Source organism: Salvelinus alpinus, chromosome 30 (genome assembly GCF_045679555.1).
Source record: "Salvelinus alpinus chromosome 30, SLU_Salpinus.1, whole genome shotgun sequence".
NCBI classification, from domain to species: Eukaryota; Metazoa; Chordata; class Actinopteri; order Salmoniformes; family Salmonidae; genus Salvelinus; species Salvelinus alpinus.
In genome coordinates this window covers 25,888,454-25,913,893 of record NC_092115.1, presented here as the reverse complement: position 1 = coordinate 25,913,893, position 25,440 = coordinate 25,888,454, and the positions used below count along the sequence as shown (strand labels likewise).

The following is a 25,440-nucleotide window of genomic DNA, read 5'->3' as shown; positions in this document are numbered from 1 at the left end:
TTACAGGTCTACTCTCAACACTACTCATTGTTTCCCCAGCAGTATTCATCAGGGGCACAGCTTTCACTGGGGCCTTTCTGAAATTGCATTTTAATTTCCACCCATTTGTATCATTGGAAATTGATACAAAAAAGAAGACAGCTGTGTGCTTTAGGACCGTGCGGGGGCAGGCTGTTTGGAGTGTTTATCCAACTGAAGAAAGAAAAAAAAGTCCCCCAACCAAAGTTGCGCCCCTGGTATTCATTCCTCTGTCATGTCATGGCGATTTCTCTTACTCATGTTACTCCTATTTACAACAGATGTTACAACTGGTTTTATCATTATCAATTACCCTAATGCTACCATCTGAACTATCTGCCTTTTTTTACCTTTATTTAACTAAGCAAGTCAGTTAAGAACAAATTCTTATTTACAATGACGGCCTAGGAACAAGTAACGAACTGCCTTGTTCAGGGGCAGAACGACACATTTTTACCTTGTCAGCTCGGGGATTCGATCTTGCAACCTTTCGGTTACTAGTCCAACGCTCTACCCACCTGCCGCCCCGACCCAAGTACAGTTGTGCCAAATAACTAACTAACAAACAAACAAACAAACAAACAAACAAATTACAGCTTGTTCACGCTTTCCGGATCCAACGCCGGTTGAGGAACGCTCCGCTGTCCTTTAAATATATCACTCATTGCTTCAAGCCACACCTGGCCACACCCACCAAACGGAGCAAACGTACCTCAATGTCTGTTCATGAACGTTGAAGAACGTTTTGGGGTAACGTGTCGTTCAGAACAATCCGTCACGCAACGTTGCAGACGTTTAATCGAATATAACGCACCCCAGGATGACCAATGACATTGCGCAACATATGAACGCGAGTTGAGACGACTACCTGCTCTGGAACGTACCAAAAGTATAGCGGTCAGTGGTCGGTCACATGACTTTCTAAAGCTGGCCGCGCCCTGTAGTGGGGTCGTGCAACATTCTGGATGACAGTCAAGAAAGAATCAGGCAGCAGTTTGCCACTGACGTCTAGGACAAGTGAACAGCATCTCTGAATTTATTCTTCCATTATAACATCAGCCCCATCATGGACAAGGACGATTTAATACTGTATGTATATTATCTGACTGTATACCTGGCTAGCTACTACTGTCTATGTAGCTAACGTTAAACCGACTAGCTAGCTAACCATTTAGTTCATAACGTTACAAAAAAATGCAATCTACCATGAGGACACGTGTATTGCGTTGTTTGTGAATATCATGCTTGATATGTGATATGAGCTAGTTAGTTACCTACCAATGACCACGAGCAGCGGCATTTCTGTCAAATTAAAGTATTGATCAGTGATGAAGATTATGTCAGGGTTCATAAATGGAAGCTACTACATAAAGCATTTATGTGACTGGCACCATGATGTTGCATGAGAAAGATCTCACGATCATTTCACCAGCATCTCATTCAACCGTTGTTCCACTGTGTGCAGCTGATAACAGAAAGAGGGACTTATCTTCTGTGATCACCTGCTTCCTGTACAGGACACTGTAGTGTGCCCAACATGATACCATGGGAGGGGAGGAGTAGCCCTACCCCTGATAAGAACTAATTGTTAAAATTAGGAAGAATGTTACCAACTAAATGTGTCGTTATGTGGGTTATGGCTTTCGTTTATATACATTTCTAAAACATCCATCTTTGCCATTTTATTTCAATTTTAGCCCTAAAGACTTCCCCAAGTTGAAGAATGATGCATTCCTTCTTGCATGCCGTGGCCAAGAAACCCCTCATGTGCCTGTGTGGTGTATGAGACAGGCTGGACGTTACCTACCAGGTGGGTCTCTAGGCTACAACACACTCTCATTAGTCTCTCTACACACCCGGGTTGCCTCCCACAATTTTCAAATGTTCTGGCTTAACAAGTCTGTACATAATAGAATGTCATTTTGGCATACAGGAACTACATCAGTGCCTAGTTTTATATGTTTACCAATGACCTGCCACTGGCATTAAACAAAGCATGTGTGTCCATGTATGCTGATGATTCAACCATATATGTATCAGCAATCACAGCTAATGAAGTCACTGAAACCCTTAACAAAGAGTTGCAGTCTGTTTAGGAATGGGTGGCCAGTAATAAACTGGTCCTGAACATCTCTAAAACTAAGAGCATTGTATTTGGTTCAAATCATTCCCTAAATTCTAGACCTCAGCTGAATCTGGTAATGAATGGTGTGGCTGTTGAACAAGTTGAAGAGACTAAATTACTTGGTGTTACCTTAGACTGTAAACTGTCATGGTCAAAACATATAGATTAAATGGTTGTAAATATGGGAAGAGGTCTCTCTGTAATAAAGACATCACACTCTAAGTTCTGCAGGCTCTAGTTTAGTCTAATCTTGATTATTGTCCAGTCGTGTGGTCCAGTGCTGCAAGGAAAGACCTAGTTAAGCTGCAGCTGGCCCAGAACAGAGCGGCACTGCTCTTCATTGTAATCAGAGGGCAGATATAAACACTATGCATGCCAGTCTCTCTTGGCTAAGAGTTGAGGAGAGACTGACTGCATCACTTCTTCTTTTTATAAGAAACGTGTTGAAAATCCCAAATTGCTCACCAGACATGCCACCAGGTGTATTTTTACGTTCCCCAAATCCAGAACAAATTCAAGAAAGTGTACAGTATTATATAGAGCCATTATTGCATGGAACTCCGTTCCATCTCATGTTGCTCAAATGAACAGCAAACCTGGTTTAAAAAAACAGATAAAGCAACACCTCACGGCACAACACCTCTCCCCTATTTGACCTAGATAGTTTGTGTGCATGCATTGATATGTAGGCTACGTGTGCCTTTTTCAAAAATTATTGTCTATTAATGTTCTGTATTATGTCATGTTTCATGTTTTGTGTGGATCCCAGGAAGAGTAGCTGCTGCTTTTGCAAAAGCTAATGTGGATCCTAATAAAATAACAAATAAGTCTTTATCCGCTTCAATAACATACATCATTGTAGCTAGCGAGATGGAGATCAGAGGTTGTTTTTGCATTTCTCAAGAGGTTAGTTTTCATCAACTACCTTGACTTAAACCACTTTGAATTCGAATTGCAACATTCTGGCATGTCTGCCTCGTGATTCGTCTGTCTGAGGTGGACCCACCCCTGATTTATTTATATTTTCTATTGAAGTTGCCAAAAGGGTTTGTCATAGAAACCAGATCCTAGTCACTACTGTTGCCTAGGGTCGTATTTTCGAGACTACACTCATGTACTTCACTGACCTAAGAAACACACATTGAACTAACACTACAAATATCAATAGGGTTTTTGTTGTTGAATGGACCTATCCATCTCTTAGTGTCTGTTGGCATTGACATGTGAGCTAACCTATTTGTTTGTAGAGTTCCGTGAGTCCAGAGCGGGAAAGGACTTCTTTGCAACATGTCGGTCACCTGCAGCCTGCTGTGAACTCACTCTCCAGGTAATCATTGCATGTGTTAAACCAGCACGTTTTACTACTAAACATCTTGGCATAGATGGAGAACACTCACTTATTGTTTCTTCTTACAGCCATTGAGACGTTTCCCATTTGATGCTGCCATCATCTTCTCAGACATCCTGGTTATCCCACAGGTAAGAGATGTCCTGTCTGAGGCAGATCTTTCTTTGCCTTTAGTTCAATCACAAGTGTTGTGCTTCCTCCTCTCTACATACTAAACAAAGAGAGAACCTGCTGGCAAGAAGGTCATCTATTTGTGTAGTATATTGATAGGAGGAAGCACATACACATATACACACATACAAACTCATACGTAACTCAGAGACAGTATACGTTATTATTTTGCTTAACCGGTTAATGACTCTGTGTGTGTACCTGCTCCCAGGCCATGGGTATGGATGTCCAGATGGTGGCAGGAAAGGGCCCTACTTTCCCAGAGCCCTTAAAGGAACCAGAGGACCTACTGCTCCTGCAGTCCAAGGTGGATGTCAACAAGGAGCTGGACTACGTCTTCAAGGCCATTACACTGACACGCCACAAACTGGAAGGCAAGGTCCCTCTCATCGGTTTCACTGGTGCCCCGGTGAGATGGAACACACACACACACACACCACACACACACACACACACACACACACACACACACACACACACACACACACACACACACACACACACACACACACACACACACACACACACACACACACACACACACAGTGAGAGAGAACACTTTTCAATACAGAATCTGTTGGTTACTTCAATAGTCAAAATACACTTTTTTCAGCCTTGTGTCATATCTTGGTGTTCTTAGACTAGAGGCTTCAGTAAAGTGACCCATATCATCATCTGTTTCTCCTGTAGTGGACCCTGATGGCCTATATGATTGAGGGGGGAGGCTCAACAACCCAATCCAAGGCTAAGCGCTGGCTGTACCGTCACCCTGAAGCCAGCCACCAGCTGTTAAAGATGCTGACTGACATCATAGTAGAGTACCTGATGGGACAGGTGGCTGCTGGAGCACAGGTAAGCAAGGCACCATGGGAGATTGTGTTCCAGCTGCATCTTACTGCTAGCCCAGAGTTCTTGCTCATGGGAAAATGATCAGGTGAATAGAGGGTAGATCAGTTTATTTACAGCACTTAATTGGACAAGGAGAAGATGTTCATGAATGGCATGAATGATCTGATAGCTCAATATCTAGGAACTGCTAGAATGTTGATTTATTCATGTAGGTTTCTTTAGGGCCCCTATCATAGACACATTATACAGGAGACACAGTCCTGTCTAGATACATGGCACATTATTATCCAGTCTGTTCCACCTTCCCTGTGTTTCCCCAGGCCTTGCAGGTGTTTGAGTCCCATGCTGGCTGTCTGGGCCCAGTGGAGTTCCAGGAGTTCTCCCTGCCCTACCTCCGAGACATCGCCCGTAAGGTCAAGGACCAGCTGAAGGAGTCAGGCCAGGATGTCCCCATGGTGAGCCCACACAGACTGTCCCTTCTTCATTTTCACACAACACAGACATCCTCATCCTTTTTGTGGATTTTATGTCACTAGATTTTCAAGACAAGCTTTTGTTCATCATTATGCTTAAAAAAAGCTTACTTGTCTTGTGGTGCGATAACATGTGGCCAGTGTAATGTGATATTTCACCAGTAGATGGCACTATACTGTCAAATATTTTCCTCTACAGACTTGTCATCTGGAGTAGTCAAAAATACATTTGAGGTTTTTTTTATGCATTGAATCATTGTATGGCATGTCATCGGTCTCCAATGTTGACATCGGTCAATATTTAACAATTGTTTTGTAATTTGTTTTTCACTGCAGTGTGTCTTTAAAGTTCCCTGGACTATACTGTATCTCCCTCATGTCCTTCATGTTCTGTCACAGATTGTGTTTGCCAAGGACGGCCACTATGGTCTGGAGGACCTCTCTCAGTCCCACTATGAGGTTGTTGGTTTGGATTGGACCATCGACCCTCGCTCAGCACGGTAACGAACATTAACCCTTTTCACAGAAATCAGATCACGAGCCATTTCCCTAGACAGTCAGTGACCGAGCCAACATTTGCTAAAGGTATTGTGTCATATGTTGAAATTGGATTGGATTCTCACTCTTTTATGAAAGGTTACATTTATCTTGTCAACAATAAAAACAGGTGGTTCGGTCCACTGTTGATTGAACTCCAGGTTAATACACCTTTGGTAATGAACCCCTTGTCTCTGTGGTTTCAGGGAGCGAACCGGAGGAAAGGTTAGCCTCCAGGGGAACATGGACCCCTGTGCGCTATATGCCCCCAAAGTAAGGTTTTTTTGAGATCCAAGAAATGTATATATTGGCGAAATGTTTCAGTACAAAGGTACTGTACAGTAAAAGCACATTAACCAGCGATTGTTGTTGTTGTGCCAGGCACTTGCTGCTATAACTTATACACGATACAGTGCCTTCAGAAAGTATTCAGACCACTTGACCTCTTCCACAATTTGTTACGTTACAGCCTTATTCTAAATTTGATTAAATAAAACAATTTCCTTAGCAATCTACACACAGTACCCCTTAATGACAAAGCGAAAATAGGTTTTTAGAAATGTTTGCAAATTTATTAAAAATAAAAAAAACAGATACCTTATTTACTTAAGTATTCAGACCCTTTGCTATGAGACTCGAAATTGAGCTCAGATGCATCCTGTTTCCATTGATCATCTTTGAGATGTTTCTACAACTTGATTGGAGTCCACCTGTGGTCAATTCAATTGATTGGACATGATTTGGAAAGGCACACACCTGTCTATATAAGGTCCCACAGTTGACAGTGCATGTCAGAGCAAAAACCAAGCCATGAGGTTGAATGAATTGTCCTTCGAGCTCTGAGACAAGATTGTGACAAGGCACAGATCTGGGGAAGAGTACCAAAAAATTTCCACAGCATTGAAGGTCCCCAAGAACACAGTGGCCTCCATCATTCTTAAATGGAAGAAGTTTGGTACCACCAACACAATTCCAAGAGCTGTCCACCCGGCCAAACTGAACAGTCGGGGGAGAAGAGCCTTGGTCAGGGAGGTGAACAAGAACCTGATGGTCACTTTTTGACAGAGCTCTAGAGTTCCTCTGTGGAGATGGGAGAACCTTCATGAAGGACAACCATCTCTGCAGCACTCCACCAATCAGGCCTTTATGGTAGAGTGGCCAGACGGAAGCCACTCCTCTGTAAAATGCACATGACAGCCCGCTTGGAGTTTGCCAAAAGGCACCTAAAGACTCTCATACCATGAGAAACAAGATTCTCTGGTCTGATGAAACCAAGATTCAACTCTTTGGCCTGAATGCCAAGCGGGACGTCTCGAGGAAACCTGGCACCATCCCTACGGTGAAGCATGGTGGTGGCAGCATCATGCTGTGGGGATGTTTTTCAGCGGCATGGACTGGGAGACTAGTCAGGATCGAGGCAAAGATGAGCGGAGCAAAGTACAGAGAGATCCTTGAAAACCTGCTCCAGAGTGCTTAGGACCTCAGACTGGGGTGAAGGTTCACCTTCCAACAGGACAACGACCATAAGCACACAGCCAAGACAACACAGGAGTGGCTTCGGGCAAGTCTCTGAATGTTCTTGAGTGGCCTAGCCAGAGCCAGGACTTGAACCCGATCGAACATCTCTGGAGAGACCTGAAAATAACTGTGCAGCAACGCTCCCCATCCAACCTGATAGAGCTTCAGAGGATCTGCAGAGAATGGGATAAACTCCCCAAATACAGGTGTGCCAGCTTGTAGCGTCATACCCAAGAAGACTCAATGCTGTTATTGATGCCAAAGGTGCTTCAACAAAGTACTAAGTAAAGACTCTGAATACCTATCTAAATATGTTATTTCGGGGTTCTTTTGTTTATAAATTAGCAAAAATGTCTGAACATGTTTTTGCCTTATCATTATGGGGTATTGTGTGTTGATTAATAAGGGAAAACATCTATTTAATACATTTTAGAATAAGGCTGTAACGTAACAAAATGTGTAAACGGTCAAGGGGTCTGAATACTTTCCGAAGGCACCATACTTTCAAAAGTGATGCTTATTTGTCTCTGTCTATCTCTACCTATGCAGGAGCGTATATCAGAGATAGTGAAAAATATGCTGGAAGGCTTTGGCACCAGAGGGTACATTGCCAACCTGGGCCACGGGCTGTACCCTGACATGGACCCGGAGAACGTGGGTGCCTTTGTAGAAGCTGTCCACACTCACTCTCGCCACCTCCTCAACCTCAAGTAACACCCCCGTCACCTGGCAAAATTGACCGCAGTCATCATACTAGCAGAGAAGCAGCACCCAAAAACCAAAGCAACATTGGTTTGGATTGTAGAGACTATATCATGTTTTCACAGTAATCCAATAAACCACCAGGTCTTATCAAGTATGGAATCCCAGGACAGATCAAGATGGATCTTGTCCAATTCTGGATCTTTTTCTCTTTCTGAAGAGAATACTTCATTATGTTCTATAGATAATCCGAAAACAAACGAAAAACATTGCAGCAGTGCAAGACCTTGTAATATTTCATATTATTCATGTGTACCACTGATCTGTTTTATTCATCAGATGTAGTGCACCTAAAATTGAAGAAACGAGTGTACCTTATCAAAACAACAGTAGTGAAGGAGATTCAATGTGATTATCCTCAATGGTTGTGAGATAGTCTCAGCCCAATCGTTGTTGTTTAGACTGTTGTACTGCAATTATGACTGTGACTGATGTACTAGCCTAATCATTAGTGTGTATATTTTGCTCTTAGTTTTTTATTCAGTCAAATAAAATAACAATTATATTTTAATTGGACCTGTATTTCAAATGAATCAAATAAATGATATTGGATTTCTATTGGATGTGTTTTGCCTCTAACACACCCTAATCGAGAACCATTGGCTCATCTTATTGTGCCCTCTAGATATTGCACTCTGCAGTTCACTCCAGGTTTTCTCTAACCAGCAATCTTCCATCTACACATCGACGACAATACCACTGGTGCTTGCGATTACTATGGAAACCCTTCAATTACAAATGAGATGTAGCGAGGGAGTGGGGGTCGGGTGTGGCTGGCATACTGTACATGATGTTGTTCAAACCAGTTTAGTACCAGAACTAATCTGTCCGGACTTAATTTGTTTCCACGTTGAACAAACACATTTCTGAAATTGGGAAAAGGCTCTATTTTATTACTGCTTTTGGCTTAAAGGGGAGTGATTATCATTACAGACTGCATTTTACACAAGGCATAAAAGTAGTTAATCCCAATGGGTGTTTTTCTATGAAAGGCAGCTAAGTAGTAGAGATAAGTAGATCCGTACAAATCCATTTGTTTTTGTTGTTGGAATGGTGGGAATAGGATTCAACAAAAACATTTCGTCACGTGATGTTTTGAGTATTGGTCAGTTTTTCTCCTTGTACGTATGCTCCTCTGCTGTGTTGTAGGTTGAATTTAGCATTTTCCCTACATATGGTTAAGGTCAGGATTGGGAGAGGGGAAGCTGATCCTCCATCTGAACCTAGAGGAAACTTGTGTGAAACATGGCTTGGGGAAGCGGTTCAGGAGGCTCCTGGTTGGATGGACGACACTCAAGCAGCAGCTGACGTGGCGACGGCGCTCTCCTTTTCATTTGGAGACAGACGACACGTTGTCACAATGCAGGATTAGACTGACCTTGATTGTGTTGTGAGGGGCTGTTGCCTGTAAACCGCTGGGAAAATAAAGACAAATAAAATATAAATTAAGGCCATAGGACTCAAGATGCTGTCACTCAACGCTTCGTTGTTTAAGGACAAATAGCAAGGCTATGGTTTCTTGTTTCTTCTAGAAGTGTGTATATGTTTTGTATGTATTTGTATAAAAGTGTGTATATGTTTGTGTTTGTGTGTGTGTGTTACCTCATGGGGTTTTCAGGCATTATTTTTAATTGCAACAATGAATTGTGTGCTTAAAAAAAGCTCAATCCCCCAAGGTCTCCTTACGAAGAGGACCAGGGGGATGGATTGAGGTGGGGGGGACTCAGGCTCAATCTCGCAGCAAATCAGCAGACCTGAAAATCCAATCTTCTCCTGGAGACAGCAGGCTTTACATCATTTGTCAGGGACTGGTACTATCAGAGCTTTATCAGATGGGAGGGTATGGGTTGCCTTTGTGATTGATTTGAAATATTAACATAGGGCAATGGAGAAACCCAAACCAGACTTCTGACTGTATATAAGTGAGGAGTCGCAGGCTGGCACAAATGTTACTGTAGCCGCTGTAGAAAAAGTGAAGACAATATTTTTTGGCAATGCAATGTGATGGTGACGCTGTCTGCACTGCCCTGTGTATTCCATCTTGGGACTAGTGCTTTTGAAAAGCCACTGACATGTACACTTCATTGTGTCAAGGTCACTGCCTTGTAAACGGTAGACTAACGCGTAATATACCAAGCAGTGTCAGAGGAAGGCCCTAAAAATTGTCAGAGACTCCAGTCACCCAAGTCATAGACTGTTCTCTCTGCTACCGCAGGACAAGCGGTACCGGAGCGCCAAGTCTGGGACCAAAAGGCTCCTGAACAGCTTCTACTCCCAAGTCAGAAGAATGCTGAACAGTTCTCAAATGGCTACCCGGACTATTTGCATTGACACCCTTTTTTTGTTGTTGCATCCACTCTGCATACTCACTGGACTGATACTCCAACGCACACTACAATCACTCACACAAAACACACACACTTTCACTCTTCACATACGCTGCTGTTAGTCTGTTTATTATATATCCTCATTGCCTAGAAACTTTTTCCTCTACCAACATTTACATTCTGAATTACCTCAACTAACTCGTACCCCTGCACATTGACTCGGTACCTCTTGTATATAGCCTCGTTATTGTTTTTATTGTGTTAGTATTTCGTTTTTAAAAAATATTTTTCTTACTTTTTAACTCTGCATTGTTGGGAAAGGGCTCGTAAGTAAAGTCTACACCTGTTGTATTCGATGACAAATACAATTCGATTTGATTTTAATAGATCCACACTGTTTGAATCGTGCCATTACACAAAGTGGATGATGAAAAAAATATGCTTGTCAGTCAGTCACCCTAGCTTTAGAGACCAGAAAGCCCGAAATAGGTCAGAGTGTATATGTGCTGTTTGCTCCAGTCACATTATCAGTACATGGAGGTAGATGTGTCTGTGTAATCCATCTCCACTATCAGAGGGAGCCTAACTCCCTGTGCTCCAGCCTTGACTCATCCATCACCATCATCTCTATTGTTCGGAAGACACATTTCAGTTGAATGAATTCAGTTGAACAACTGACTAGGTAACCCTCATTCCCTTTCCACAGCTGAGACCACAGGGATCTCCCCCCACACCCCAGCATTTCTCATTATAGAATTCAATCCAATCCAAAATGATGCAAAGAATAGTTTGGAATGGATGGAATCATAGGGCTATTGCAGTTCCTCCCCCCTTTCTGTTAGCTCTTCACCAAACTCCCCCCAATCCTTTCCTCACCCCACCAACCCTCCCTGCCCAGCTCCTCAAACACCCAAATTACTGAGGGATTCTGGGAAGTCAGAGTGGCAGAACAAAGCTCTCCAAATCAGCTCCCTGAAGAACGAGATAACGCTGACAGCACAACCTGCCATCCAAGGTGCAGAGAGATAACTTTTTAACAGACAACTGCCAACCAGTTGGTACACAGAGTGCTCTCAGGGCATGATTTTGTGCATATTTGGAGGTGGAGTTGACCACCGGGGCAATTTCCTCACCCTGTCGGTCCTTGCTGGGGTCGACCAATTGTCTACTAATGAACATACAGCTCAGCCCTATTGTTCGAACGAAGCACCTGCCTTCAGGACCACATAAGCAATCTGGTGCTCTGTCTGTGCAGTCCAGTGTTCGTCTCACCTCAATGCCTGCTCTCTCTCCCCCAGCTGACAGCCTCAGCAGTAACCACACAGCAAGGTGGGGAAGCCAATTACTCATCTGTCTCTTCCCTACATGCCACTTCAGCTAAATCAGCCCCCTCTACAGGAACACAAATACTCCCCAATGGAGCCGGGCCCATCCGCTCCACATTTCATCCACTCTGCTGTGCTGGCCTGCCAGGCAAGGCAGCCGCTCTCTTTCTCTCGCTCTCTGGCTGCTTCTCTCAAGAGTGAACCTACTCTGTGCTCCCTGTCCAAAACACAACGACGGAGCCCATCTGTGAAGCACTCCCCCCTGGATAATGCAGGGGAGAAGCTGTGTAGTTTGGTCTGCATGGTGTTTACAGTGTAACAGATTGGCTCCTACAGCAGCAGAAAGCCAGAGGAGAAAAAAACACAATCCTCTAGAATAGATCGTTAGGTTAACAGTAGAGCTATACGAACCGGTCAGTCAACACGTTCAATATCAGTCCAGATCAACCTAAAAGGGATTTATGGAATTCACAGTCAGTCCTATTCCATATGTAGGAGGGGGGTGAGGTGCAGTAATTGAACAGATTGTGGTAGTGTTGGGGTGTTATATTGAGAATAGAATGTGAATCAGACAGTTGTGAGCCGTCTGCTGCGATAATTAATAAGCTCATTTACGGAGGCAATCAATCTGGGCTGGAGATGTGCTGCCTGTCTCTCACATACACACTTAGGATTCTTTATGACCTGATTCACAGGTTTAGCTCTGTGAATTCCCTAATGAATGAGAATTGCAATGAGCTGAGAAAGTGTCTTAGAGGAGAAATCAGAGCTACACTTAAACAGTGATAATTGTATCTGATCCCTTCTCAGAACAGTGTTGTTGTAAAGTCTGTTAAACTACATGTGTGGCATTACTAATTGGATAATTGTATAACCTACCTGAAGTGTTCCCTTCTTATGTATTATTGATATACTAATTGAGCAACATCTGAGAGAAGCCAGTTCTCAGAAAGTAGCAGGAGTCAATATACGTGTTTCACACTTTATTCATAGAAAAGCACTGAGATTCCAACACAAATGATATAAAATGGTAGTAGCGTTACATAAATAGTAATACATTTTTGTTTGAAAGACATTTGCTCAAGAGGTTGCACAAACAAAAAGTGTTGATGAACTATACTTTTGTGGCAACAAATACTGGATACCTTTTATATAAATCAGTAGCACAAAGAGGCAACAAACACTTTCCCTTAAATCAAAATCAAACAGTAGATGAACTAGTGAACAAGCTCTACCAGCGATGATTATTTCCTTCTAAATTCTAGGGACAGGTGAAAACACTGGTACAGTTAACACATATAGACAACGAGTATGGGAAAGAAAGAAATTAAGCCAGAGGAGTTTTTTCTCCATTTTTTTTTTTTTCAATGCCGTAGGACCAACTACTTCAGCGATAGGAAAATGCTTGTTGTTTGAAGTGTGTATATAACAGGCAGCTTTACATTAACCTGCAATAGTCTGTAAAAATGCAAGCATCTCCCTTACATTTGAAAAAAATGCTTGTTTTGTCCTCTCCTTGTAACTCACAAATCTCAGGTTCAAGTAGTGCGGTAGCTAGTCAATGAAAAAACAGAGGATGCTGCAAAAGCTAAAGAAAATATTTTTTTTAAGGAATTAAGACCAGCAATGGAAGCAAAGAAGGAGAAGAATAACTCAAATGCTCAATAAGGGTTTTAGAGAATGGTTCAGAGCATGGCCGTGGTCGTTCAGGTAAATTGAACTGAATAGGCTTAAAAGCATGAAGAAATATAAGAGAGGATGATTGGGGGGGGGGGGGGGGGGGGGGGGGCACACAGACACCCTCATTCATATTATCTGCCAGTTCCTTCCTTAGTGTAGGGCATGCAGGGTTTTATTTTCATTTATTTTGGACTGTTGTTCTCCCTAAACTCTCATTGCCATGTCAGGCCCTGACACAGGTACTTTGAGAAGACACTAAAGGCTTAAGTCCAAAGAAAGTAATCGTACATTGATCGGTCAAAGGCAAAGTCTGTCCCAATTTGCAGCATGTGCAGGCTCGGTACAAATACAAACATGCCGTGTCGTGCCTTGTCTGTCCCCTCTAGGATAGTGGCTAGCCCCCCTCAGACATTCGTCTGGGTGACTCCGGAGAAGGGGACCAAACCATCAAGTGGTTTCTGCATAGTCAGGTTGCTTTCTGTACACAATGGTATGCCTTCTTTTTCCCCCCAAATTTAGAAATGACATGCTTCCTCTTAGAAAACACGCTGCAAAAACTAAACAAAACATACAAATAAAACATTTAAACAAAAATTCTAAAAAATGTACACAGGAGCACCTGAGAAATGTCTTGAAGTCTTTTCGTCTAACTGTCATCACATTCCCAGCCCACAACAAATTCAAGTATCCCAAAAAACTAAAACATACAGTTATCATAAATAATTATAACTTTACAATTTTCTGAATTGACACTTTTATATTTACAATATCTTAAATGCTTATGCTACTACTTTTTTGTTTTTGTTTCTTGAAGTGATTCCCTGAGAACTGAGTTAAGCATCTCGTCTCTTTTATTTTGTTTTTCGTCATCCTTTCTTTACCATATTACTTCAAACCCCAGCTCCAGACAGACAGTGCATCTGCGGCCCCAGGCCACCTGCCGAGCTTGGTAGAGGTGGCAACAATGGAATGTGGAAGCTGACATGGAACGGTTTTCATAGCCTCAAAATGTGTCTTCTGTCTAATATTCCTATTTTTGTATATTAAATATAATTATATGCTGTCTATGTCTGTATTAATAGTATTCATTCACACACAGATTATTTTAATGATCGATAAATAATTGCTCAAGCAGACAGAATGGTGTTGAGTACATGAAATGTGTCAATTGCTTGTATAACAATAGAACTACTGCAAAATTTCAAGCGGTCACTGCCATATCAACTTTCCCACAGGGTCTGAGACGTTGATACTTATAGTTAGGGTTGTATGTGGAATACTAAACACCAACTGGCTACACCAACGCATGTTGTTTAAAAGTACACGTTCATACACGTTTTGCTATGAAAGATACAAGATGTTTTTCAGCAATGGTATTTCAACATGTATGTTACAACCCCAAATCCTGACAACACCAGGCACTCCACCTCACAGTCTAAGATCCACAGTGGCGGTATCGTTCTCAGGCAACAAGGCCAGTCAATCAATCTCGCCGTGATCTAATCCAAATACCAATCTGAAGCAACACGGCTCTCTCTCTGTACGCTTCACTCTTTTTGAAAGGTACCTTCGCTAGAAATAATACAAGATACCAGACAAATCGATCAGGCTACACCCAAGGAAGGAGGAGAATACATGTGGGAGAGGGTGAGAGGCTTGGTCAAGTCTGAGGACTCTGTATGTGCCTGATGAATCTGGTAGATTTAGGGCACTGGGATACACATCTAAGTTCAGCAATCCACCTCCTCCAAACATAATGCCTTGAAACGAGGCCTTTTAACAGGGAAAGTTTAAAGCTGGTCCTTGGAATACGATCGAGGTAGGACAGTATGTGCTTCAGTGTTTTTGGCAGAGATGGAACCAAGTCACAAGTCCTAAGCAAGTCTCAAGTCTTAACCTTTGAGTCAAGTCACAAATAATAATGGGCAAGTTCCACAGCTCAGGTCCCTAATTTTGAGTTTTGAGTCTTTAAATCAATTATTAAGTGGTTTATCCCAATTTCATTGCAACTGCAATGCATCAGTGATTTTGGACCCACATGCAATGATTCTGGGGACCTATGAGGCCCTGATGCAGAGGCGCACCACAGGTCCCAGAGTGGTGGGGCAAATTATTTTCCCTGGGGCCTGGAGCTTTTCCTAATCTGGTAATCTAACCAGGTATAAATCAGGACCCTGACAGTGTCTGAAAGTGATTAATTAGTAGTTGTAAAAAGGTATTCATATGGAAGTGGGACCATTTCTGTCATTTATCAGACCATCAGAGCAATTAGGGTTAAGTGCCTTGCTGAAGGGCACATCAACAGATTTTTCACCTAGTCAGCTCAGGGATTCGAACCAATGACCTTTCAGTTTATGGCCCAACGCGCTTAACCACTAGGCTAACTGCCACCTAGGTATACAGATATGTTCTAAACAGGTCACACGGTTTTAACATTTCTGGAAAAACTCCTGGCCCTAGGGAGGATGAAAACCCTGTCAAACTGCAGAAACCTTGTACTTGTTAATATTAATTTGATTTTACAACGTTCCTTTACACAGACACAACCACTGCAATTGGACAATAGAACTCACAGGGCTGAGCTTGCTTTATGCAGGTTTGCATCGTATAGGCCTAAGCAACTGTAATTAAAAAGTAACTCACTCAGTATATTTATGTAATCAGTATTTTGTTGTTTGATTCATTTCAGTTAATAATTTTGGATTGAAAAGGTCAAGGTAGTCTAGCCAGCCAGCCCAAGTTTGAATATAGCCTAAACCAAATTTGATCACATTCACATTTTCTCTGAACATAAATTAACAGGCTATACATAGGCTACATAACATAACCACTTCGTTTACCCTGGCCAGAGGACAAAGGGGGACAGGGCGCATTGGCTGTAGCCTATGCAGCTGCGCTTGTTATCAGTAGCCTAGTTGATCAGACTCATTTTCTTCCCATACATTTTAGGTGTAGGCTGCTGCAACATTTCTGTGAAGAGTTCTTGCTTGTGTATGTCAGGAGTGTTGTGTTGTCACGTTTGCTAAATAAATATCGGAGGACAGCGGAGCGGCGCGAGCTTTGCTAGAGGAAGTGCTTTGTGCCCGGCCTGCGCAACCTGTGATTTCTGTGAATCTGATTGGTCAAGACACAGAACGCACAGAACCTGCAGCACTCCGATATAAAGGACAGATAGCCTAACATAGTGGGTGAGATGACGAATCTAGTCTCTCCAGTCATACAGTTGAAGTCTAAGTTAAGTCACGAGTCATAGACGTTCCAGTCGAAGTCGAGTGGCAAGTGTTTTTTCTTTTTGTCAAGTCTCAAGTCGCAAAATTTGTGACTAGAGTAGTACTCAAGTCCAAGTCACGTGAATAAGTCCACATCTCTGGTTTTTGGAATGACAAGTTCTCTCTCCTTCAAAACCCACTAGTAACTCCCCACAGCAGACATTCCCTGGCTCAAAACACCCCATGCATCATTTGGTTTTTCATTATGTGCCACCTCAACGATTTTATCATCATCATCATCACAATCTTTATCATACTAAAATAAACAGTGGTTGTTGCCCACGAGAAAATAAAAAGACAAAAACAAAAACAGACATACAGAATTTGCCACAAGAATGACAAAAAAAGAGAAAATGTATGAAAACTTAAATAAATGAGTAAATAGTACTAAAAGCAGATCCCTATATTGCCTGTCCTGTTGGGGTTCAGCCGAAGCGTTCCCGTACCAACATCATGAGTTTCTTCTTGCCCTTGTAGATCTGTTTGAGGTTGTCTATAAACTGGGCAAACTGGATGTGTCCATCCTGGGCCAGTAGGAAGGTCTCTCTGGCCTTACTAAGAAACTCTATGAACTCTCCGTAGTGCCTGGGGCTGATGTGAGTGAGCCGGGAGTGGGTGGTGTTGATGTAGGCGCTGATAGTGGCGTCCAGCAGCTGCCGGAGCGGAGCCTTGTCCGTGGACATGAGCTTCCCAGAGTTCCGTCGCCCGGGGATACCGGCCAGGCCCGGGGCCGTCATGGTGCAGCGGCGCAGGATGTCCGAGAGCACGGTGGCGCAGTGCACACTCTTCACCACCAGGGGGATGATGGCGGCCAGCTCGTTCTTGCCCAGCGAGTGGGACAGGGCGCAGGCCCAGAGCACGTCGTTGATGGCCGGGTGGGTGTCCTGGTTGTAGGCCAGGTTGAGGTGGGTCATGGCCAGCGAGGCCAGCTTGAAGGCTCGGAGCGGGTAGCCGCGGTGCTCCATGTAGCGGGCGATGGTGAACAGCTGAGAGTACGTCATGCCTGTGGAGGCGGCATCGATGACGATCTGGTAGGCCGTCTCGAAAGCGATGTGGTCCTTCTCGCAGAGCGTGAGGGCCGAGAGGGCACAGTTCTGGGGGTCCTTCATGGAACACTGCAGGGCCAGGGTCCGGGCGCAGCTTGCCAGCTCCTCTCTCTGGGGGTAGTCCAGGCTGAGGCGCAGGATGGTGTTGTGGGACATGACGGTGGCTGCGACGATGCTGGTGGCCTCGGTGGGGGTGAACAGGGTGTACCAGCTCTGGAGGATGCTCACCAGCGCTCGCAGACCCACCTCTGTAGCACAGGTGACCAGCCAGCGCACCATCTCCCTGCGTCTCCAGTTCAGAGTGGAGAGGGTCATCCTCATCACCTGCAGAGAGAGACACGCATTGAGGAATGTTAGAAAAGACAGACCGCACAGCAATTCAACACTTACCCACCAGCACATTTCATCCAAGACATCCCTGCGCACATGCACCCCCCACCCCCTACTAGCTATCCCACAGTACCTGCAAGCCCAGTTCCAGAGCTACATTGAGCAGGGTGATGTCTGGGGGGTTGTCAGCCGGAGTGGCGATCTTGAAGGCATCCTGGGCCAGTTTGAAGATGAGGGAGGAGGAGTGGATGTTCTTCTGGATGGCCTCCAGCACCGTCCGCAATCTCAACATATCTCCTGGAGGTACAAACACAACATTAGATCCCAAAACATTTCTCATCCAACAGTTTGTATGTGGTGTTCTGTAGTGGTGGAGAGGGGCATGTCTGTGTGTATGTAAGTAGAGCTGACCTTTGGCTGCGGTGAGCATGGTAGAGGCCAGTTCACACTGCTGAGACTCCAGGTGGCCCAGGGTGAACCAGCGGGGATATCGGCTGGGCACGATGCTGATGCCATGGTGGGGGTGACCCAAGTCTCCCGAGGGCGCCATCGATTCTAACACAGGGAGCCTAGAGGGTACAGACAGACAGTGAGAGAAGAGAGACAGTGATTAGATGAGTTATGACTACTAAGAAAATGTTTTCTATTCAAAATGGGCAACTGATGGCCCGCACCCCTTTCGTAGGCCCACGGATCAACCCCGACTGAGTTTTTTTAGGAACTCAGTCAGGGTCTCAACTTACCGTTGAGTTAGAATAGTAGAATAAACAATTTGATTGTGCATCAGCAGTTTTTCTCTTGTTATCTCAGTCACTGACAGTCATTAATTAGCCCATGCCAGATAGCATTTCTTTTAAATTATTGAATAAATGAGTCTAGTCAGCTATCAACATTTCACTTTATGCCCACCAAAAGGTTAGGGCTGGCTCTGACTGCATGTGTGTGTATGGATGTGGGTACGCAGACCCGCGAGGCACTGAACCCCCCCATGATGACTTCAGTTTTGTTGTGGCCCCCACCCCCATCATAGTTGCCCATCCCTGGTCTACAGCATGATTATAGGTATCATCCTCAGATTAACGCTGGCTCATCCAATCTCAAGGCTGTATAGCTGCATTAGAGTTCTCTGCTCACGAAGTCTACATATGCACCGTGTGTGTGCAGCTCTAAGCCGTGTTATTGATTGTGTGTTAGCCGGGACCCTGAGGAGCCTCAGTGGGATAATGGCTCTGCAAGGCAAATGGGGATTATCCAGTCATAGGGATTCATCCTTCAAAACAAGGTACAAATAGAGACTTTTCTCAGACACACACTGTGGCAGCAAGGTAGGAGGATCACACTATTTTGATCGTAAAATGTGATAAAATCCTGAATGTTGTAAAATTATATTCAATTCAATATTATTTTACAACTTACAGTACCTTCAACCTTCAGGATTCATATGTTCTGTTTTTGGAATACATGATAGAAGGTTTTTTGGGATCTCACCTCATGGCCTTCAATGCTAGTTTGTAGGCCAGGTCTGCGTCGTGGGGCAGCAGTGCTGAGAACAGGTACTTGGCAAAGGTGTGCATGGGAACACTCTCCCTGTGGATGACATCACCAAGGCCACTGAAGGGACCTCCTGAACAGAGACGGACGGACAGACACAATACATCAGAATTGTCCAGCTACATACACACACCTGAACAGGGAATCTTCCCTTTCTGATTTGGCTCCGTTTCTTGGTGAATAGTCAAAGTCTACCGGTTTAAACAAACCATGAAAGTAGAGCAGTGAATAACAGCAATATGAGGTTATACCTCTCTCAACCTGATGGGGGCGAGAGCAAACCGGAAACCACACACTCACTGCCCATTGGGCATGAACAAAATCTCTCTTCCCTAGCAGCAAGACAGATGTCTGCTCTAGGGTTACACAGCTAACGTTCCCCAAAACCCAAGATGGGGGTGGGCTATAGCATAGCTAGCATGTGGAAAGGGAAGGAAGGGGATAGACGTGGTGGCAAAGGCCAGGGTTGAGATCCATTTTCAGCTGAGTGTTGCGAGGCAGGATCTGTGGAGGGGAGCCAGGTGGGAGAGAGGGATGGGATAGGAGAGCTAAAGAGATAGTGTGAGAGGAAAAGAGGAAGGGAGAAGGGGAGGAAGGAGAGGCAGCAAGCAGGGCAGATAGAGAGAGGGAGACGGAGGGTGAAAGAATAGAACAGGAGAGTGAGGGAGGATAAGTGAGACAAAGAGAGAGGGAGATTGAAGGGAACAGAAAAGAGATAGAGGATGAAATGAGATGAGCAGAGGACAATAATAAAATGAAACTAGTCTTAATACCTTCCAGTAGGAGTATAGCCTGTTTCCTCAGCGTCTGGACAAGCAGATCATCCAGCTCCATCTCCTGCAGCTTGGCCACAATCTGCTCCTCGTTCCGACACACCTTGTCCTGGGCATAGAGGCCCTCGGGCATCACCCTCTGCTGCCCCATGCCCATCAGCGCCACCTCCAGGGCCAGCGCCAGGTAGGACTCCCCACCATCTGGGCAACCCCACACAGGCACGTGGTGGTACACCGGTGGCTTGTGCTCTCCAGAGTCTGACGAAGAGAGGTTTTTAGTTTACAGGGATGGTCATGGAAGTGAGATTCCATTCTACTTTATTAAACTTTTATTCAAACGGTTTGCAATGGCGGTCGAGCAGGATTATGAGATATTGCTAGATGCTAACAATAATCCAAAATGGCTGCCTAGTTTATTTTTATTGGGGGGGGGGGGGGGCTGAAAGGTGCTGGGTATGGAGAGCAGCTGACACAGACAGGAGCCTCTCTCTCTAGCTCCCAGTCTCCCACACAGGCAGCTGTGGATGCCAGGCAGCACCAGAGAGAGAGAGGTGTCCCTGAGGTCCCGGAAAAACACTAACATCTGCTGACAAGGACTCAGACCCAACCCACGGGAGGCTCACACTTAAATCCCCCTGGCAAATTATTCCTCCCTCTCTACAAAAATCCTGTTTATTACGGGGGGAGGGGGGGATATCAGGATTCTCCAATCATGCCGCTGGATCAAACAACATCTCTTCTCCAATGGAACGTCCATTGGATGTAAGCCTTGGGCTTCTAGGCTTTTTGGCATGTGTGAGATCAGCTCCAAGGTGGATTTAACCATGTGGAATCCCTTTGCTGCCCGGGTTTGTTCTCATACTGTAACCATGATAGCCTCCGTGTTTTCCTCTTTCCACTGTTATGGCTCTGGCTCTTCTGGCCAGCTGCAGCTGCTGTTGTTGGTTCTGATATGTAAAGACCCCTGATTGGTCAGAATTCAAGTTAAACCCTTCCCCCCTACCAGATGTTTCCAGCTGCTCACCAGAGTCAAACAAAGGACTGAAGATGACCCTATAAATTATAATCCACACACTCTCCCTCTCTCTCTGTGTCTCTCTAACACACACTCCCTCTGTCTCTCTCTCTAGACCCCTCACCGTACCACTCGCCAGTATTGTTCCAGCACACAATGCCTCCCTGTAGGTTTGTCAGTATAGGCGGTACCAAATTCCTGATCTCTGTTTGGCTGGGCTAAAGGACGTATGGAATGCAAATGGTGATTGATTTTATTCATGTTCCACCACTGTGGGGGGTTAAGAGTGAAATCGGTGCTAGTTGCCTTGGCCTCTGCCAAATTGTATGGGACTGTTCTATATGGGTGACTTTACCAGGGGATGGCCTTGATCAGCTGTGGTTATTGGACTGACCTCATTTTTACCAGTTTGATTGACGAGGACTGTAAATGTTGCCTAGACAGGGCTTGGCCAGAAGCGTACCTCCAGTGTCCATAGCGTTGTCGTCCTCCACCCGGCAGGTCTCAGTGAGGGTGGTGAACAGACAGCCGATGGGATCCAGGGGGTGTCCCACCCAGCCCTCCAGGTTAGTAGTGCTGGTTGTCCCCCTCTGAAGCAGCTCTGACACACACAGGAACACAACAGGGTTACAACAAGATCAAACACTGTATAAAAAATCTAACGTAGTCATTCTGGTACGTTGGGCTCAGAGTTTTTCCCTCATCAGGTCACATAACCAGGAAAAACACAGGGGGCACTACCTTTCTTCTGGTGCTTGTAGATGTCCAGCTGGCGGTGCTGCTGCAGCCGGAGGGTGTTGATGATGGCCACGCCCAACCGCAGCGCCTCGCGGGGGTAACCATGGGAACGCAGGGCATCGACCCGCGCACACGCTGTGGGGACGTGATCTACAACACAAGTCACATGACAGTGGCTCAGCAACACCACACCCATGCCGGCAGTCTCAGCAGAAGACACCCACTCCCTCTATCCAGGCTTAAGTTGTGCAGAATGAGGACAAATCTTCCCCCAGAAGCTGTTTACTCCAGCTCCAGGATTCAGTGGAAGTGGAATTAAAGGAGGCTTATGACACAAAAAAAGTAGTGGTGTTACAGATAGGAAAACACACCACCATCGTGGCTTTAACTCCTGCCAGGAGCTGGGCCAGCGTGTGTGCGTCCGTATATGCATCTGTGTACGTGGTGTTAATAAATATACTGAGATGGCCTTCCGATACCATCTTGAATTAATATAATATAATATCTAGTGCTGAGAGTGTGTACTGAGCAGGCCATTTCATTCTCACCTAGCCATAGAGGCAGGCCCTGGGGGTTGAAGAGGAGACTCTCTCCCTCTCTCTGGTAGGCTGGGGACATGTAGTAGTCACAGCTGATGATCCTCTGCAGGTGGCTGTCCTGCCAGTGGAGATCACAGGCCTCCATGGCCCGCGTGAACACTGTCCGTCTGGGCCGGGCCAGGGAGTCTGGAGGGGGACACACAGAGAGGGACGGAAGGGGAAAGTTAGACCTCAGTCCATAGGACATACTGTATAGTAACACTCAGCAATGGAGATCTATCGATGAGTACTTTGAGTACAATATACTCAGGATTACTACGATAACTACAATCATCCTTCACCACTGTATCAGAATCATGGTTTGGGAAATAAAATGCATTCTAGTGACAGTTTACAGGCCCAGTGTGTGTATATTATATATGTGCATTCTATATGTATGTGACTCCAGACTGCGACTGACCCTGGGCGAAGTTGCTCTGTGGTAGAGCGTTGGTAATGTTGGGCAACTCACTGCCGTAGTTGCCGTCCTCCAGGGGACAGATGTCCATGTCGCCCCACTTCTTCAGCTGCTTAAGCCAGCCGCTCTTCTCCTCGCTCTTACAGTGCGGGTTCAGCACGATGCACACCCACAGGGCACCTGGGGAAGGACAAAGGTCAAGGGCGGAATAACCAATAACGTTTGACTATTTAGGTGTGGAGGAGAGGGTCCATAGAAAGATCATGTTCTTCTATGGTAATATTGTGAACGGGTCATAAAAGTTAACAGTGTATGTTGTGGTCCGGGTTGGACTGTATTAAAGTCACATCTTTAAAACAAAGGCACTGGGACGTTAGACAGATCCTTAGTAGCATAGACTCAGGGAAGGGAACTGAACTAGTTTACCCCTCACATTCCTTCCTATCATAAAGGTAACAAATTACCAGTATTCACCCCCTCCTTCTCACTACCTTTAAACCCTCATTTCAGAGCACTTTGTTAGCTCACTGCTGACCACACGGACAGCTTCTGGTACTAACAGCTTACTAGAGTACAGCACGGTTGCTTTAAAGCACCCCCCCAACAATAACACCTTTGATTGGCCGCTTTGGTGATCATCCTGTGGCAGTCCTAGCCAATCAGAGAGCCCTGTCCTGTCGCTCCCCGGTAACTAAACATTACCCCTGAGCCAGGGTTCTGCTGTTCTGTTGTGTGTCCCTGAAGAGGGAGAGAGGCACAGCAAACCTCTCTGCTCTGCTGTTGCTCTCCAATGAACCACCTCAGGATCTGCAGTCATCGACCCCTTTAAATGCTCCAATCAATACCGGGGAGGTTGAAAACCCCATTGATCCCGGCACTTTTCATGCAATCCCAATAGAGGTGAGTGCTTGACCCCGATGTATGCACTGCTGGACTGCTGCACAATCACACTCACTGACTCCAGCACTGGCTGATCCACTGCTATGGCAGCATGCATGGGGCGAGAGAGATACCTCACATCACGTGTATCATGGTGGCTTTCCAGTTAGGTAACAGTTACATAGCTGTGCTGACTGAAGTGGTGAGGCCACATTCCGTTTGGAATTGCTCTTTGAGCCGAAAGGTTTTTCAGATGTACCTTTACTACCTGCTACCTAACCAACTGACCAACTGCAAACGACACACACTACTTTGGACAAGGGCATATTTTTTTCAACTGGCCCAAATCAATAACATCCAAGCAGCAATGAGACAGTTTGTCAGAAACACTTCCTATCAATACACTCTTCATAATGCATTATGTATGCATTTATAGCCTTCTGCAGCGCATTATAATCCACAACATATGCGCTAATAGCAACTCATAATCATCTGTGTTACCTCATATTACCCCGACTAACCAGTGCCCCCACACATTGACTCTGTACCGGTACCCCCCTGTATATAGCCTCGTTATTGTTATTTTACTGCTGCTGTTTAATTATTTTGTTACTTTTATTTTTACACATATTTTTCTTAAAACTACATTGTTGGTTAAGGGCTTGTAAGTAAGCATTTTACTGTAAGGTCTACTATGCGTATTCGGCGCATGTGACAAATAAAATTTGATTTGATTTGTTCTGTGCAAATTGGAGCTTTACACTGTACATTTAAGGAAGTGAGAGGGACTTACCCAGTTCGTCCCATAGCTGCCGACACTTGTCCGTCATGCCAGTCCCCTGCTGCCGCCACAGAGAGAGGCGAGGGTCGGCCATGAACTGTTCCGTGATCAGGGTCAACATCCTGGCACCGTTAGAGTCACGCATCCGCAGCATTTCTCGCACCTACAGAAAACATGAATTAATATACAGTAAGTCATCCGGGATGGATTTTGATACTGAATATTCATGTATGCAGAGACAGACAGGACAGACAGGACAGACGTATGTACCTTGGCGAACATGGAGTTGAGCTGCTTCCCGGAGCCATAGTACCCTCCCTGGGACAGGAACAGTTTGACCTGCTCCCTGACCTGCTCCTCATCCAGGTGCCAGCAGTTGTCGTCATCAATGCTGGCCCCTGCCGTGGGGTCCGGGGCCCCTGGGAACACAAACAGAAAGAGACAATGTCAGACCAAGGATGAATTAAAACCACAACTAAAGCTAGCAGGCCCCAAAACATGTCTTATATCAATAATCACTGTCAGACACACCTCGAATCTAACCTCATATAATAAAATAAGTTTGTTCCTTGAATATTTTTCTAATTAAGCAAACAGCTAAAAAACTTAAACAATGTGTGACCCCAGGTATGTAAACCCCAGGTATGTAAACCCCACGTATGTAAACCCCAGGTAGGTAAACCCCAGGTATGTAAACCCCAGGTATGTAAACCCCAGGTAGGTAAACCCCAGGTAGGTAAACCCCAGGTAGGTAAACCCAGGTAGGCATCCTTTAGGTAGCACCAACACCCAGTAGAACCAACTGAAGTCCTGCCAAGTCACTGTTGTATCCGAACGTTCACATTCCACAATCAAACCCTCAATCAAATCCTGCTTCTTCATTGTCAAGGGGGCTCCCACTTCAACACACCGACAGCAAACAGCAGGAG

The 25,440-nt window shown here is 45.0% G+C and overlaps 2 protein-coding genes across 3 annotated transcripts in view; one reads left to right on the top strand and one right to left on the bottom strand.

The window, feature by feature from the left end:
* Positions 1–730: 730 nt before the first annotated feature.
* LOC139559850 (uroporphyrinogen decarboxylase) lies at positions 731–8,359 on the top strand. The gene is made up of 10 exons (XM_071376231.1): positions 731–1,107; positions 1,716–1,828; positions 3,391–3,470; positions 3,560–3,622; positions 3,874–4,071; positions 4,353–4,514; positions 4,832–4,966; positions 5,384–5,484; positions 5,728–5,794; positions 7,589–8,359. The coding sequence occupies exons 1-10, from the start codon at positions 1,085–1,087 to the stop codon at positions 7,751–7,753; spliced, it is 1,107 nt and encodes a 368-aa protein (XP_071232332.1). The 5' UTR covers positions 731–1,084; the 3' UTR covers positions 7,754–8,359.
* Positions 8,360–12,421: 4,062 nt separating this feature from the next.
* LOC139559722 (zinc finger SWIM domain-containing protein 5-like) overlaps positions 12,422–25,440 on the bottom strand; it is a 46,030-nt gene continuing 33,011 nt past the window's right edge. Inside the window, exons 3-13 of one of the 2 annotated variants that reach the window (XM_071375977.1) lie at positions 24,782–24,930; positions 24,524–24,674; positions 22,906–23,031; positions 22,404–22,580; positions 21,859–22,005; positions 21,581–21,718; positions 20,103–20,360; positions 19,267–19,402; positions 18,190–18,347; positions 17,912–18,075; positions 12,422–17,772 (exon numbers count right to left, since the gene is read on the bottom strand). In XM_071375977.1, the coding sequence (XP_071232078.1) occupies positions 16,828–17,772; positions 17,912–18,075; positions 18,190–18,347; positions 19,267–19,402; positions 20,103–20,360; positions 21,581–21,718; positions 21,859–22,005; positions 22,404–22,580; positions 22,906–23,031; positions 24,524–24,674; positions 24,782–24,930 (2,549 nt within the window). In that variant the 3' untranslated portion in view covers positions 12,422–16,827. Of the gene's footprint in view, positions 17,773–17,911; positions 18,076–18,189; positions 18,348–19,266; positions 19,403–20,102; positions 20,361–21,580; positions 21,719–21,858; positions 22,006–22,403; positions 22,581–22,854; positions 23,032–24,523; positions 24,675–24,781; positions 24,931–25,440 lie in introns of both variants that reach the window. The other variant, XM_071375976.1, reaches the window with a different exon arrangement.

Excerpts from the sequence above, each read along its gene's own strand:
- LOC139559850 (XM_071376231.1), top strand. The coding sequence starts at position 1,085 with ATGGACAAGGACGATTTAATACT. Across the intron at positions 1,829-3,390 it reads GGCTGGACGTTACCTACCAG|AGTTCCGTGAGTCCAGAGCG; the intron begins GTGGGTCTCTAG and ends ATTTGTTTGTAG. Across the intron at positions 5,795-7,588 it reads GTGCGCTATATGCCCCCAAA|GAGCGTATATCAGAGATAGT; the intron begins GTAAGGTTTTTT and ends CTACCTATGCAG.